This window comes from Lissotriton helveticus, chromosome 3_1 (assembly GCF_964261635.1).
Source record: "Lissotriton helveticus chromosome 3_1, aLisHel1.1, whole genome shotgun sequence".
NCBI classification, from domain to species: domain Eukaryota; kingdom Metazoa; phylum Chordata; class Amphibia; order Caudata; family Salamandridae; genus Lissotriton; species Lissotriton helveticus.
In genome coordinates, this window is record NC_136061.1 from 306,796,766 (window position 1) to 306,813,934 (window position 17,169).

General features: G+C 44.5%; 1 protein-coding gene across 6 annotated transcripts in view; it reads left to right on the plus strand.

Moving 5' to 3' along the window:
* Positions 1-17,169, plus strand: part of TEX14 (testis expressed 14, intercellular bridge forming factor) — a 2,253,432-nt gene that overhangs the window by 2,150,020 nt on the left and 86,243 nt on the right. For all 6 annotated transcript variants that reach the window (XM_078679858.1, XM_078679856.1, XM_078679860.1 and 3 more), the window contains 2 exons: positions 4,464-4,637; positions 7,415-7,523. In XM_078679858.1, the coding sequence (XP_078535984.1) occupies positions 4,464-4,637; positions 7,415-7,523 (283 nt within the window). The remainder of the gene's footprint in view (positions 1-4,463; positions 4,638-7,414; positions 7,524-17,169) is intronic.

Genomic DNA, 17,169 nt, shown 5'->3' on the forward strand with positions numbered 1-17,169 from the left:
ACGGCCTTTCTGGTAAAGACTGCTGGCAAATATTGGATGTCATTTTTTATTTATCTACTCTGTGACACAAGGATTCGTATACGTATGCATGTATGTATGTATTTATATATGTATCTAACTGAGAAAGGATCAAACTGGCCAGGATCCAATTCCTCTAAAATAATTGATTTATGTATGCCTTCTACACTGAGGGACAGATTTACAAATAATTCATGCAGCGCAGCACACCACAGCAGGTTGCTCTGTTGTATTGCCTGAATAGGAGAAAGCTGAACAGTGCCATATTTATAAAGGTATGGCACTGTTTAGCTCTCTACATGCACTGGTAAACTTCTAGCTGCCTAACACCAACATGGGCAACCTTGCACAATGACACGAAGGTGCCTGCATTATGGGCAGGATTGTTTTTCTGCAGGGAGGGATACCTTCGTGAGGACAACAACCCTTAGATGCATATTCCTCTTTCTGTGTCTGCTGCAAAATGCAGCACACATGGGAAGAGGAAGTGTTAGAAATTGGGTTTCTGTTTGGCAGAGATATGCACCCTGTCCAAGCAAGAACCACAATCCTAGTCAGGGTAAGTCACAAACACACCCTAAATTAACCTGTGCTCACCCCCTGGTAGCTTGGCACCGACCAGTCAGACTTAACTTAAAAAGGCAATTTATAAAGTATTTGAGCAACACTTCAAACAGTAAAACAGTGTAAATAACTACACAAAAAGCTACCACTCCTAGTTAGAAAAATAGAGATTTATTTAACAAAACTGCAATAAGTATAACCAGAGTAAAGTATACACTGAGAAGTAGCACTTAAAAGCATATATTTCCCACCAGACTATCTTGTTGCACTAGGTGAGGAGCAGAGAAGGCGATGCGTTGTCAACGATCCTTAGGATGAGGGCGATGGGACAACTGCGAACCGTACCAAGTCAAAGATGCGTTGGAACTGGTGTCGATCCGCAGCACAGTTTGTGATGCATTGCAGGGGAACCTCGCAGTGGCAGCTATGCATTGCGGTCGATTCTTGCATCCGCCGCAATGCCTCATCCTCAATGGAGATGAGCTGGTTCCGAACCGCACAACAATATCAATGTGTGGATTTCTACTGGAGCAGCACTTTGTACCCACTTTGAAGGATCCAGGACTGGGTTGGCACCACTTGGCAGGGCAAAACTCTCAGATCTCAGAATACAGGTGCTTTAGCAGTGTGAGTTGGAAATCTCTAATTTAATTAATTTATTTATGTTTGAGATTTATAAAGCACTCTAATACCCATGGGTGTCTCGGCGCTACAGGCAGCAGGCTTATACCATAGCGGAATGAATTATTGATTGAACAACCAGGTTTTTATCATTTTCCTGAAAGCTAGTAGGGACTGAAAGGATCTGATCTCTAACAGAAGAGAGTTCCAGAGATTTGCAGTGGCGACAATAAAACGCTTGTCGCCCCATGAGGCGGTTTTAGTGCGTGGAACCTTCAGCAGGAGTGCAGTGGATGAGCGGAGTGCCCGATTCGGAATATAAGTTGCTAGCTCCTCTATTAGAATTTGAGGTCCAGAGTTACGGGAGGCCTTAAAGGCAATGCACAATGCCTTGAACTTTATACGGTTTTTCACAGGGAGCCAATGATACTTCTTGATAACATGAGAGATGGGCTTGTATTTCGGGGTTCCTGATAGCATTCTGGCTGCTGCGTTCTGGACTGATTGTAGCTTATGAATGACCTTATTTTGTGCATTCACTAGAAGCCCATTACAATAGTCAATGGAGGACATAACTAATGTACTGACCAGGGTTTTTCCGGCATTCAAAGGGATAAATGGTAAAATCTTTCTTATCATTCGCAATTTATGGAATGAAGCAGAAACCACTGAGTTGGCATGAGGAGCAAAGGTCAGTCTGTCATCATATATGACACCCAGGTTCCTAACCTTGTTGACTGGAATCGGGGGGGGGGGCAATGAAGAGGGCCACCAGGATGAGGACCAGACGGGGGATAGCTTGCCAAATGTCATAACCTCTGTTTTGTCAGAGTTGAGCTTAAAGCAATTGCTGGCCATCCAACTGCTGATGGCCAGCATGCCCTTTTGAAAGGGCACGATGTCCCTGAGTTAAAAACTGGATTTCTTGGAGTCACTTTAGTTCTGGGTTGGAGAGATACCAATCCAGTCCTACTCACTCCCAGGCTGGGAGAGCAGCAGGTCAGTACAGCAGACCAGGAGTCCAGCAGAGTGGCAGTCCAGCAAAGTGACAGTCATTTCTGCAGCGCAGCAGCAGTCTTTCTTTCTGGCAGAGTATCCACAGGTCAAGAAGTAAATTTAAATGTAGCATTTATAAAGCCTATTAAACCAAGGCATTAAAGCGCTAAACCAGAAGAGACTGTGTGGCAAAGGGGGAGAACCCAAGGCAGAGAACAGCTCAGATATGCAACACTATAATGAAAGACTAGTTCGGGAAAAGCCACATATTCACCTCCTTTCGAAAAATCAGATAAGAGTTTATGCTCCTGGTGTATTCAGGGAGGCAAAAGTGTACTGAGTAGGTGATCTCTGTGGTACAGTACTTATACCCAGTTGTGCCTTTGAAGTGGGGAGACTTCAAAGAGATGCCTTTGAAGTGCACAGAGTCCCTGTCCATGGCTCCAGACTCACTACAGGGGGTATGCAGCCTATTCAGGTGTAAATGTCAGCTCCTCCCTCCCATCCTGCCTAGGATGGCCTATCAGTCACACCTAATCTCCGTTTGTGTGTGGCTGTCTAGAGTGAATGAACAAAGTCTGGCTGTCACCCACCCCAGACGGGTATTCAGAGTCATGTGGTACACCAAATTGCTAAAGTATGAAAATGGCAACTTTCTGAAAGTGGCATTTTCATGATTACAATTTAAAATCCGACTTCACCAAAAGTTGTGATTTTAAATTGTGATTCTAGAGACACCAAACTTGGGGTTCCTATCTCTTCTCAATTGGAAATTACACTTTTAAAATATAAAAAAGGTAATCCCAATGCTATCCTAAGGGAGTAAAAGGCCTTGCAGTAGCAAAACACGAATTTAAGAGTTTTCACTACTATGACATGTAAAACTTACTAGTACTTGTCCTACTTTATACATGCACTGCAACCTGTCACTGGGCTGTCCAGGTCCTACCTTAGGGGTGACTTATGTGTATTGAAAAGGAAGGTATGGGCCTGGCAACAGGATTAATTTACCAGATCGACATGCCCGTTTAAAACTGCGAAAGCTGTGCAATGGAAAGCCTGAAACATGTTTGAAGGGCTACTTAAGTGGGTGCAGAATCAGTCCTGCGGGCCCACTTATAGCATTTAATACACAGGCCCTGACCACAGGTAGTGCACTTAACTAAGGACTTATAAAAAAATTAAATATGCCAATTGTGGATAAACCAATTTTACTATGTTTAAAGCAGAGAGCACATGCACTTCACCACTGGTTAACAGTGGAAAGGTGCCCAGAGTCCTAAGAGCCAGACTGGACTGTTCCATGGGGAGCAGAGACAAGACTGATTTACATATGGCTGGGTCCTAACTGGAATAGCATGGTGAGCAAACAAATAATGGATTTAGGCCCAGATCTTTGACTGGGGGTGAGTGTTTGACATTGTTCAGCATTACGTCTATCAATTTTTCTTTTTGCATTTGTCACCCCAAGTGGGATGGGTATGCCAAGACGTCTTTACTGTGCTCGCCATGCCACTGAATTCAAGCTTTCTGGGGTGATGAGTGGCGGTGGCTTAAAACCGCTCCTAGGATGCTTGTTTCCGGTCCAGAGAGGACCTGGCCTGGCTGTTTGGGTGGTGAGCAAAAAACAATGGATTTAGGCCCAGATCTTTGACTGACGTTGAATGTTTGACATTGTTCAGCATTCCGCCCATCAACTGTTCTTTTTGCAGGGTCCTATGGCCAGCAAAAACTAAGTCAGCAAAACAGAAAGTCTGATGGCAATGCGTCAGGGGAAACCATTCGAAGGATGCCAGATCTTACAGGAAGTAACGAGGAGAAATAAAAATATTTCTTCCCGTTAATCCTCTCTCAGATAGGCACACCATTTTATAGAAAACCAAGGCTTACTGCCTTTAATAAATCTGGGTTTGCATCAAAATACATGGGTGGATGCATAGGAATGCCCATGCTCTACTCAGATATTGTCTACCTGACGTAATGTAATAACCCAGTGCAAGACGCCATACAAGGTAACAGCAAATAGGCACCTGCATGGCTTTGTAAATCTTGACTTGCATTTTGCGTCTTGGTTGTGCTAAAAAAAAAGTGCCAAAACTGCCACGCAAAAGTTAGTAAATCTGGGCCTGAGTTTTGATTTCAGACATCCCAGCAAACCATCTCAGTTGACTCTACTCAGTGGGAAGTTGCAGGAATGTATTGACCAGAGGAGAGGAACTAGACCAGGATAGGTTGACTGTTGTATGCATTCTTTGTCATCGCAGAACTGAGAAGAACAAACAAGGAGTTCCGCACGTCGCTGCGCCTGAGAGCCCCCACGGATGGAAGAGGGCATGGAGGAGCAGCTGGTGGCATATGCGTGAGAACTTCTATCATTATTACCCCTGAGGAAAGAGGCGACACTGAGCAGCATTTGGAACAAACGTGTAAAGATACAGGTATCATTACTAGTTATCGTAGGTTCCCTACTGGTCTGGTTTACTGCATGTTTGTGAAACTAGGGGGCATATCATCAAGGCCCCCGCGATAAAATTATCGCCGCTTTAGCGTACGTTTTCAGGCGAAAAGTGGCGATAATTTTATTGCATTATCAGCATGGACACGCTAACGCTGGTTCCCGTGCCTCAGCGCTGGTTTCCCCTACCCCCATCTTTGCATCGCCAATGAGATGCAAACTGGGCATACCCTGCCAAACTAACGTGGAGAATGTCGCTAACTGACATATCTCCAATTATCAATGTAATCGCTAACCGGTTTAGCGATAATAATAGTAGCGCTAACCGCACTTAACGCAGGTTTCTTTATGCCTGCTTACAACCTGAATTAGCCATAATATCCAATGGAAGGTGGATATTATGGCTAAGTATGCCATTGCCCTATCATCAATCTATCGCCGCTCCCTGTGTGATTATCGCTTGATTACCAGCGATAATCCCACAATTTTAAGCTAACCCTGGGATTTGTATCGTTTTTGAGATAAGCGTCGCTGATAGCGTGCTATCTCAGCGTTAAAATGCAGAGTTAGCCGGTGATAATGATCCTAGCGCTGAGCGATAATTATCGCCGGCCCTTGCTGATATGCCCCTAAGATTTATAAACATGCCTCGGAAATATGAGTCCTTATCCACTCAGGAACAGGTAATTGTGCTAAAAGTATGTAGTGTATTATAAACAGTGATGCTTTGTATTGAATACTAATTGAATAAAATATCAAAATACTAGATGGTACTATAATGTCAATTACAGTTCTCTTAACTGTGGATGATTTTGAAAGGTAATATCCGCTAACCTTACTGTGTGATTGGTCAGGAGGTGGAAGTGAAATTGTTACAATTTGAAAAGTTTCAGACAAAAGTTTTTTCAATATCTGTGAAAATATGAATCAGAACCATGTTTATGGTCGAACTCCAGTGTCAGGTGTCTAGGAAGGCGTTAAGAGACATTCCTTCTCTTTCTGGACCCGCACTGTAAACCCCGTAGTTTATTTTTTCACGATTTAATTTACAGCACAATCTAAGGTTTCAATAGTTCAGATTTGTGTTCCCTTTTGTGTTAAAGTCGTCTGAGCCTGAGGTTAAGAGATGAGAATTTGCACTCGCAGACCTTGCAGTTAGTTGTGATGTTACAGAAACTGAGATATGCAGCTACGCGGTGCACAACTCAATGGACCTACTTGGGGGAGAGTAAGGATTATTAAGACCATATTACAACCTTGTAGACACTGATGCTGACTTGCAACCACAACAGACGTTTCCGGAGCCACGTGGCATTGTGGGAAATATTCTATTGCAGTTACCAATGACCAAAGGCTTTTACTTTACAACGGTGCAGAATTGAATTTTCATGGCTCAGCCTCTGTAGCTCCCGTAAAAGAAGATGAAACGTTTCCAGATCAGTAAGAAGGGAGTCATATATCGTGCTTTTTGGTGAGGAGCTCGCTTTCTCTTCCAGGGTGATACCCATTTGGTAATAGTCATTGGGAAAACAGAACTCAAACACTAAGAAAAGGGTAATGATAGTTATAATAAGGATTAGATAAGCTACAGTAAGCATTGACAAGCCAATTATTTTGGCACTTAACCAGTGGGACCTTTTCTTCACGCTCCTCTACACAGAACCGGTCCAGCGCAGCAGTTCGGCTTCCTTCACACACAGAGCAGGCGCCCTACAAGCAGCAGCAGGACGCAGTTGTTCATGCACAAGGCAAGCATATCACAGGAACAGGGAGTAGTGAAGCCTCCACCATGCTCACAGAATGGATAGCAAGAATGTAGACTTCCTCAAACATTCATGACTGAGAACCACACAGACAGTAACAGGGCAGCATCGGTCACAAACAGAACAGGCGCGACACTGGTTGCAGCATGCAAGACGTGCACAACATTGTATCTGATTTCTTGCGCTTTTGGTGGCTGGGCTCTTTCTGCTGAGTGACACTAGATCGTTCATGAGCTGAGGCGTAGAACCTTGGAACTGAAAGTCCTTTGAGACTGAGAAACGAAGATGCCTCCTCTCAAGTCATAAACATTGGCACTCATTGCGGCTTCAAATTCCAGTTCCTCATCACTGGTCCTCCCTTTTATAGTATAGCACTGCTGATGACTTGAATAAGGGGTGAGTAGGCCACCCTAGAGACTGTGAAGCATGTGGTATGTCCTTTGACAGGTGTGGTGTACTAGATAGAGCAGGCCTCCATTCTGGCTGAAATCTGGGGGTCACTGGCAGCTTCTGCATCCCCTCTGCTCTCTGATGTTCTTCCCTCAAACCACCCCACCCTTGTGATGGCTGTTGCTGGTTAGCCACAGGGCAACCAAGCTGCTTCGCTTCAAGCGAGAATGGCGTACCTAGCCCTCATTCCTGCTTTGTATTCTGGTACTGATAATTTTGTTGTTCCCGTCCACATGCCTGTAGGTATGAGCGTATGATGGAAAAGCTGGAGTGGACACCTTTGTTTCTGATTTTGTAGGGGTGCAATGATCTAGGTTACTTGATTTGGAATATAAATGTCTAGTGTTTTGTCAATAGCCAGCCTTGAGACTCTATGGAAAGGGCAACATTTATCCTGCAGATATCTGTAGCGAGTTTAGTAAAAAAAAAAAAAAGCACAAAAGTATTTGAATCCTTACTTTTTTATGTGAGAGCCAAATGCTCCTATAATGTTAAAGGCTTGATTACGAAGGTTGTCTATATTAAAATATTTTTTTTGCATAAACAGCTCATGAATGTGCCTGGTCTGAAGACAGAGAACTGCAAAGAACGATGAAGGATAATGAGAAAGACCTCATCTTCAAGACGAGAGAGACGCAGAATGCAGAAGATGAGTTGTGAGTTGTGGCTTTCTTAGCCATTCGGCACTTAAGAAATGTATATCTTGGTACCTCTTTTGTCTTCCCATTATGGGTCTGATTCCAGGTGGGTTGGTAGTTCTGATTCAGCCAGTAACAGGATTTCAACTGAACCACGATTACAGAATCCTTGGTAGCGGCGTGGATCATGGGGCGACAAGCGTTTCACTCAGAGATCCTGGTGAAAGCAGCTGACATTCTCATGCGTAATTCAGGGAGGGGGGGGGGAGAAGTGAAAATAATGCATTACTGGTGCCCCTTCCCAATATCTGTAATTCAAGGGGGTTCACAGTTATGGCATCAAACTGCCACTCCTGGTCGACCCCTAAATGTCAATTCTGACTTTCTATTTTAACATTTACATGCTCCTTGAATACTCCACTGTTTCTTTACTATCCTTTCTGGTAATTACTGCATAAGGTTTGTTTATTGAATTGTATCTTGTAAAGACCTCTCATACACCCCAGCAGGTGTCACATGTTAAGTGCTGCTAAGGTCTAGATGCAGTATGACTAAAATAGCTAAGTAAAAAAAAAACCTCCAATTTGATTGATTGTTTTTGCACCATAATCTTAATGAGTTGTGGGCCATACTTTGCACAGTGGGATTGCCATTGTCTTTGGTGAAGGCACTTTCCTATGTGGCCATTGCTAGCCTTCATGAAATGAAATGAAATGATGACGCACTTGTATAGCACACGACTACCCGTAGGCATCTCGGCGCTTGTACGAATACCGCCGAGGAACCCTTCCTGGCCTTTCCCTGTGAGGAGCCAACTCCTGGGCACCCCCAAGGTGAAGTCAGGCATCCTCAGCGTTGTTGGGGCCGTTGTAGAGATTAAGCAAGCTATTGCCCAGAGGTGCAGAGTGGGACTCATGATTAGAATAGGCTCCGAGACGAGAATTATCAGGTCCGAGGAAATTGAGCCCGAGACCCGCCGAGGCGGGAATTGAACCTTGGTCCCAGCCAGACTACTGCATCAGGGTCTGCCGCTGTAACCATTGAGCCACACTTCTCTACTCATACCACTCCTGATCTGAGAAGAACAGGACTTAGCTTATGCCTCCTGATTGTAACTCCAGGCTTGGGGCTCCCAAGAGATTCAGCCCGCACTGTCATTCAATCTCCTCTGAATCCAGGAGGTTATTTAATACTCTGTCATGGTGGCAGTGCACTGTGCCCATTATTTAGGGATTGCCACCTGGCCGGTGGAAAACTCTGTTTGTTGCCATGATGGCTCGCTTCACAGTACTAACGGGTTGTTGAGTCTGCGCAATGTTTAAAGCCTCCACTCTGTAAATGTTTAGATTGAGACAATAAACTCCCAAAGCATACGATTGTTTCTGCAATACAAACAATAAAATGCCCTGATGTGCGGTTGTCTCCTTCAACGTGGGGGTCATTCTACAGACATAGTGTATATGGGGAAAATGAATAATGTTGTCCCACTGTCACTAGAACGTCATTGTGACCTAGCAGCTCTTTGGCGGACTCTCAGTTGGGAGGCTGGGTCATAGGCCAGTTGAGGCTCTGGCAGTGTGACTTATCACTTGCCCCAATTCTTAATTGAGGAGGGTTACTGTAACTTTCATGGGGCAAAGGACCGCCCGTTTTTTTAGTGATTCTGCTAAAAAAAATCTCTAAATGAGGCCCTCAGTCTCCTCCGTATTCTATGCTGGCTATCCGCCACTAATGAAAAGAGGCATGAGCAATTGAATCAGGAGTTATCCTAAACCCCCTCCTTCCCCTCTCTATACCCCCACCCAAGCTTCTCTTGAACCCAAGTGTGGGTTTTCCCGCCAAGCTGTCTTACGTTCTTAGGTCATACTCCTTCTTGGATGTTTGAGTCTAAGGCGAAAGGCCAGACAGATTGCTCCACCGCTTCCCTCCAGCTTCTGTTTCCATGGTACAACTCCAGGTGACTCCTGTGCAGCACCCAGCTTTGAGCAGTGGCATCCTGGCTGTTTCAGCACTGCAGTTCTCACCACACTGTCCAGTCTCTTATCCAGTCAAGCAGAACCATTAAGGTGGGATCAATCCCACAGGCCTTCCAGTAAGAGGCCACGCTTGTGGGATCTGGGCACATAGCTGAGGGCTGGTACCAGAAACTCCACAGGCCTACACCCAGCCAGATTCTTGGACAAAATCCAGGCTTTAGGTACTCGGTGAGTTGAGGCACAATGATATACAGATGAATGAGAATCCCACACTATTCACTTATCCTGAATATGCAAATCCTGTTTTGCATCAGATTGGTTGGTCCTTATTGTATGCCAAATTCTCATGAATAATTCTAACATCAGATTCCTTACATTGTGAATCTCCCCAGCTGAACGACTGGGACCAGAAACACTTGCAATAGTTGCTGGGTGCCAGCCGGTGGTGCCAGGTGCCTCGGTCATGGGGACATAAAGACACAGAGCCACATACAGGTGCCAGGCTATGCACTGATGTCAGTTAGTCTTTTTTGCATGCCTTTTGATGCAGATTTGAGCTCTGTATCCACTGAATTTTTTCCCCACAAAGTTTCTGCCTGAGTTTTTTGCCAGTGTGCAAGAATTGCGCCTCCTAAAACTCTAAGTTCAAACTGTGCTGTGCACGTCACAAGCAGATGTCGGTCAAGGACCTGTACACTGTATGTCTTTAGTGTCTTGGCACTAAACAGGCCTCCAGGTTTTACGACCAATGCACTCCTGATTCATCCATAGGCTATCAGGTATGGAGAGGTCAAACGCTATGTCATGGAGTACAAAAAAGTGAAGTTGATCCTGCATTGCTGTTCCTGGTCCCGATCATCCCCTTAAGTAAGTTTAAAGCAAAATAGAGCAACACGTTGAAGAAAAAGTACAAGTAATCCTAGGGAAGCTCTTCAATTTTGAGATGCTCAGCTCTTAGAAATGGTCTCATAGTTATAGTTCAAAGAGCCCCACTCTGTCTTTGACCTCTGACTTGGATAGGATGCCGAAACTGGAGGCGATGTGCTTCAAGTTTCCCAGACCATCGACCACTCTACAGCACCGTCTGCCTTCAAAAGCCTAAGCTGCTGCATTTTAATGTGGTTTAGATCCTTCTTATACCCCTTCGAGCCTTACAGATGTGTCAGGACTTTCAGTCAGGCTTCTGCGGCTGGGCCTTCAGACCCTGTACTACCTCAGCCAGCACAGCCTTCGGCACCGGGCTGCACCTCAACTTCTTTGCCAAAGGCCTGTCTGGTTGTTCTTTCATTGGCACTGCCCCCAGATCTTGAAATGCCTGGACCGCCTCCATCCTGTTCTGACTACAATTTTAGATCCAGAAGCAACTTTGGGGCGGCCTTGCCTGATGTCATGCTGCACCATGAACAAGGCCCAGCTTCAGCCTGAGGAGAACTCTTCTTCTGTTCCTCTACCTTAATAACACTGCTTTCGTACGGTGGAGACACTGTTTAGTTTCGATTCTGATACTCTGTAGAACCTTAAAGACATCCCTCATGATGACGATGATGAAGAGGAAGATCACTTGCTCCTTCTCATTGTACCAATGCTGGTTATATCTTGACATCCAAAACGCCATTGGCCTTGAAACCTCACCAGAACCAGGCTTAAATCTGCCATGAGGGCCACCAAGACTAGAGAGTGTCTCTTTCATGATGGTGGTTTGTAGGGCTGCGGAGGTTCTGTAATTACATCATCTGATGGACAAAATGAATGGTAATCTCCTGAAAGAGATCTTGTATTCTGGGCCTACCAATTGGGATCCTTGTTGCACTTTGTTCAGGCTCTGACTAATACTGTTTTGAAAGCCTTATCATAACCTTGTTTGGTCTCACCTGTGAGATGGCCTCTTGCGAGATAACACAGACCAGCGCCAGATGACATGAAATACTTTATGCAACATCCTACTAGTTCAGGTATCCACGAGCAAAGTTTTTACCCTGACGCCATTCCTTCGCCCACTCCGGACAGGGAGTCTAATCCGATTAAGGTAATGGGCAATAAAGTTACGTTTTCTAACCTAGTGTTGTGTTCCTTGAGTGCCATTTGCTTCTGAAGTTGTTCTACCCACTTCTTTTAGGATATTGCATGCAAGTATATGCCTGTTGTCTGAGGATTACTCAAACAGTACCAGATTTCACATTGCAGCAAAATACATATTACAATCTGACCTGGACACCACTGACTCTGTTCCTCAGGCCATGGACACAAATGATGTCATTAGCCACCATGCTTGGATGCCCTCCACCCAGTTTTGGGGAAGTCTAAGGTTCCATTATAGTCATGACCTTTTGCTGTGTCAGACCATTTGGCGACAAAGCAGAAGCGACTCGAGTGCTTCAAGTAAAGCAAAACAAAGGCTCGCTCCGTACAATTACATTATCCTTCTTGCCAATGCCACCAGAAGTACAGGATGTTCAGTGGATATTCCATCAGAGTCAGCCCTCACTGCCAGTCCAGCAGCTAGCTCAACCTTTTCGTGCCTCTAGATGCAGTGGTAGTGCCAAAGTACAATGTTAGCAGCGTCAGTCATCCTCTTTTTCTCCTGGTCTCACCTCTAAACCTCTTTAGCTCTTACTAGTAGTGACTTACTGTTATGGGCTTAAGAGCTATGCCCTCCTTATTTTGTGGCCCATTTTTATTACATTAACAGTGAATAATTCATTATTCACTGTTGATATGATAAAAAAAAGTCAAACTTCGGGTACAGCAGTAGCCAGTGATACTGTCTGATAGCAAAGATGAAGGCACCTGCACAAGCCATAATAGATTGTCCAGGGCTCGTAAAGTTCCAGCCCTTGTCGCAGGGGCCTGGCTCGTCTCAGTGCCTCCTCGTCTATGATGTGCTGAAGCATCGTAGTTTAGTGGCCATTGTAGGCTCAAAGTCTGCAGTACTTGGTAGTACATGTCAATCAGCCTGTCACCTTACCCTTTCCCATTCATCACAGAGTTTGGAAAGGGTGGGGTGAAATAGAAGAGACTGACACCTGGGGCCTGTGACTACCTGTGTCCTAGGTTTCTGTTTCATGTTTTAGTGCTTATTGAAGTGGGAAAGAGCTGTGTTAAGGCAAGACAGGACCTTTGCAGGAAGCAAAGTAATTAAACAAAATGGTTTTAAATGCTGTGTGTGTGTGTGTGTGGGTGTGTGCATGTGAGTGAGTGTGTGTCTGACAGCATGTGTATGTGAGAGCATGACTGCGCAAGTTAGTGAAGTGAATGAGGGAGTGAATGAGGGTTAGTGACAGTGACTATGAGTGAGTGAGACTGAGTGACAATGTTTAAATGATAAAAAGATTGAGTCCAAGGGAGAATGAGGAAGAGATTGGGTGCAAGTGATTAATGAGTGATTCAGAATTAGACGAAGTACAAGTCAGATAAGTGAGAATGAGTAAGAGTGAATGCAAGTGAGTGAGTTTGAATAAGTGAGAGTAAGTGCTAGTGAGGTAAGGGGATTGAGAATGAATAAGCAAGAGTGTGAGGAAGTGTAATGGAGAGTGACTGAGTAAGAATGAGTGAGTGTGAATGACAGTGAATGTAACGGTCAGTGAACATGAGTGAGTCCGAATAAGTGAGGATAAGTTAAACTGAGGGAGTCATTGTTAGTGAAAATAAGTGAGACTGGGTGAGAATTAATTCATGAGTGAGTTTCAGTGACGGTGAGTATGAGTGAGATTAAAAGTTAGTGGAGGTGTGAATGAGATTATGTGAATGTTAATGAATTTGGGTGCAGATTAGCAAGGAATAGCGATATTTATCACAAAATGCGCTGAGCGCATTTTTTTTATCGCTGGATACGTTAGCGGAGAAAACATTCTATTTGCAACGTTTTTCTCCATTGTGCTAAAATATCCAGCTATAGCGGCGAAATGCGTGAATATCGCAGGAAATCCAATGCGGACTTAACCTGACAATCCACCTCCCATTGGATAAACAGGTAAGTCATGTTTTTAGCAGGTGTTAGATTATAGCGATAATCGCGCTTAGCGCGATTTTTTTTTCATCGCTTTGCCTGCCTTGCTATGCTTATAGACGATAGCTTTGTTAGCGACTGCTTTCAGTCGCTAACAGTTTGTGTACGCCCACTTTGCATGTCATTGCGATAAATATCGCTGACATGCAAAGCGGGCCCCAAACCGGTCGCTATCGCCTTAAAGCTGTCGCTAACTACTGATAGCAACAGCTTGCAGATAGGGCGATACAAATATTTAACGGCAAAAAGTGCTGCTACAGCGGCGATATGCCCTTGCTAATATGCCCCTTGGTTGTTTGAGAATGTGTTAGTGAGAGTAACGGTGAGTGCAAGTGAGTGAATGACAGTGAACAAAAGTGATAATGGGTGTGAGGGAACATAATTGAGCATGGATGAATGAGTGTGAATGAGCGAATGTAAATAAGATTGAGTGAGTGAGAATATGGTATTTAGTCTGCAGTTGTCCCTGGCACACTGAAGGTAATTTTTGACTTACCGAGGCACCTATTGCAAAATGTCCGCGCTGTCTTCATGGAGGAAATTCTTAGGATAACAGCACATCTTGAGAATTCTTGGCACTATCATATTAGAGAGAAAATGCTATTGCCATCCTAGAGGTCATTATTTGCACTGGTATATTATAGTAATCCCTGGTACTGGCATGTTGCAGGTAAACCCTGATGTACTAGAGGTAACACTTGCCATGTGGGACACTCAGAGCAAGATGCTGGTGCTGGCACACTGAATTAAATTCTTGGCAAAACAGACACCCATGGCTAAATACTGACGCTGGCATACGAGAGGTAATTCTTGACGTATGGGGCACCTATGGGAAATTGTTGGCACTTACCTAGCGGAGGCAATTCATGGTTTAAAAAGCGCACATGAAAAAATGCTGGTGCTGTCAGGTTTCCGGTATTTCTTGGCATGTGGGAGAACGATCATTACATCAGATAGGAAGGCAATATGGCGTAAGTGTCAACATTCTGGTACAGGCATTTTGTACATATTGTATGTGAGGGGGAAGCCATAGCAAGGAGGGCATCAAGACAACGTGGCACAATGAAGGTATTTTATTAAATAATGATGCTGGCAATTGTGGTTAACACTGAGAGAGCTTCAGGTTTCATTGTTTTTGCGCATTATAACAGGACTTGAATATTTAATGATTGCTCTTTCGAAGCCAATGGCGTTAGAGCAAATGTTTGTGAAAAGTGTGCTTTAAAATAAACCATGCAACACTATTTCACTGACGTTTTTTTGTAGGAATAACCCCTCGATCCCTCCAAAACGTCATCAAGCTCACTTGCTGGAATTAGAGCCAAGTATTACTCTCCTCCACTTTCAAAGGTGAAAATACACCGCTGGCTTTTACAACCAGTGTGTGGGACCATTATGGGTCCATATCAGCATTGCCTTCTCTAATGATGCTCGATTATTTTGGACTAGTGGTTTCTTTGGATTGTCTAACTAGGTTATGCCCTACTCTTTTTAGATTCCTCTCCTCGCGTTCCTTCAGGTTTGGCTCTGACATCAGCAGATCTTGCTGCTATCGTCCCCAGAGAAGTGCTGCAGGAGGAGGAATAAGTTGGATGCTACTCTCAATATGTCCTGTTCCTCATGAAGGATGGGTTTTAAGATCTCAGATTGTTTAACTCCTGATTTCTAAATGACTCTTGTGTAGGTTCTGCAGGCCTTGGACTCAGGGGACTGAATGGCGTCCTTAGACTTGTAGAACACATACTATCATGTATCAGTCTTGCTGTCCCATAGGAATTACATCCATTTGCCATTCACTCTGCTACCCTTTGGCCTAATAAAGGCCCATTGGGTACAAAGGTTATATAGGTAGTTGCAGGCAATTTCTTCAGGTTGTAGTTGCATCTCTTCCCATATCTTGATGACTAGTTGTTAAAGGTGAGCTTGCCTCAGCTAGTGTTGGACCAGTTGCAGAAGACTGTGTCACAGTTGTCTGCTATAGGTTTCAATGAGTCCAAATCTCATCTTCTTCCATCTCCTTCATTGGTACTGTTCTAAGTGAGTCACTCTGAGGACTTGCACCACCATAGTGAGTTAGGCTTTATTTCTGGTGTTTCAATCGAGAACTGCTGTCTCAGCCTTGATAGTTCTGGGGCTGCTGGCATGTTGGAATTTTTGTTGCCTCATGTTCATTGGCAGAAGTGGGTCTTGAATGGAATCAATGTCTGCCCAGCATTGGGGTTGCCCTTCCAACAGTATATCCTCTCCAATGAGGCTGCCAGGGACCTTCAGTGCTGGAGGACGGAAGCCACCTTGACCTTCAGCAGATCATTTGCTAGGCCTCCCTCAGAGGTCATGGCAGCGACATATGGTATCTTCCCCTGTGTGGAGAGTTCACCTGGACAAGGTGGAGATCAGAGGTCTCTGGTTACTGATGAAGCAGCACCATTACATAAACCTTTTGGAGATGCGTGACACCTGGCTGGCCCACAAGCCCTTTCTGCTATCCATCAAGCGCAGATTACCCCAGATTCTAATGGGCAACATGACTGCCATGTGTGTGCTGCGACAAGCAGGTTGCCATATGGTCACCTGTCATCTTTATGGAGGCTTTTAGTCTGAAGAAATTAGTTTTACTAGATCTTCCTGCAGATCTGTCTCCTGGTGGGGTGCCCAGGGCAGACAGACTTGGCCAAATTATGAATCCCAAGTGATTTCTGCATCTGGAGGTGCTGCTGGGTGTTGTTGCCTAGTTGAAAGCACAAGCGCCTTTGGTAGTCCTTTCTGCTACCTCTGCAAATGCTAACTATCCAGTTTCTGTGGTCTGAAGTTCCCTTCTTGGCATTCTCTAGCAGCTGTGTTGCACCTTTGGTTGCATTTTAGCCTCCTGTTCATGTTCCCACTACTGCCATTGACCTCATGCGTTCTGAAAAAGTTTGCAGGACCTAGTAGTGCTGTCCCTACAATGGATCAAAGGACTACACCTGAGCCTCCACAATCTACACCATGTATGGAGATTGAGCAGAACCAGCTGAGAAGTTTTCATCCACCACCAGAGGTGGTGGATCTAATTTTGTCTGCTAGGTTTCCTTAGGCTGCTAGTAGACGTCTGTCACCCTGTGTGAGAAAAAGGAAGTTGACCCTTTACAAGCCAAGTTGTCCTTTTGTTCATGTTATTATTGGCCAAGCAAGCATTTGCTTTGAGTACTGTTAAAGGTTACTTGTCAACAATGTTGGCACCTTTCTTCGTCTGATCAACCCTTTTTATTCAGATCATGCAGTGCAATATACTTTAGCATGTATGCTGTAGCTCCATTCATTGTTCCACAGTTGGCCCTAGGTTTAGTTCAGACAAGCTTGATGTATGCTCCTTTCAATCCTCTTCACAGCTGTACCCTGAGACTTCTAATTCAAAAGACTGTTTCGCATTGCAGTAACTTATGCATGTCAAGTCAGTGAGCTGCACAGGTTTGTCTTTTTAGTCTCCAGATACTATCTTCTTTTCTGGCAAGTTGGTAAACGTTTATCCTTTCTCCTGAAATTGGTGTCAACCTTTCACAGAGGGCACCCCGCTACACTCTCCACATTCCTGAAGCAGGCATAGCACTTGAAAATGTCCTTATTTCTTTTTTTCTCCTCCGTTACTTCCTCTTTCTATGTGCGCTGTATTCCGCAGCATACATAGAAAGAGGAATGTGCTTCT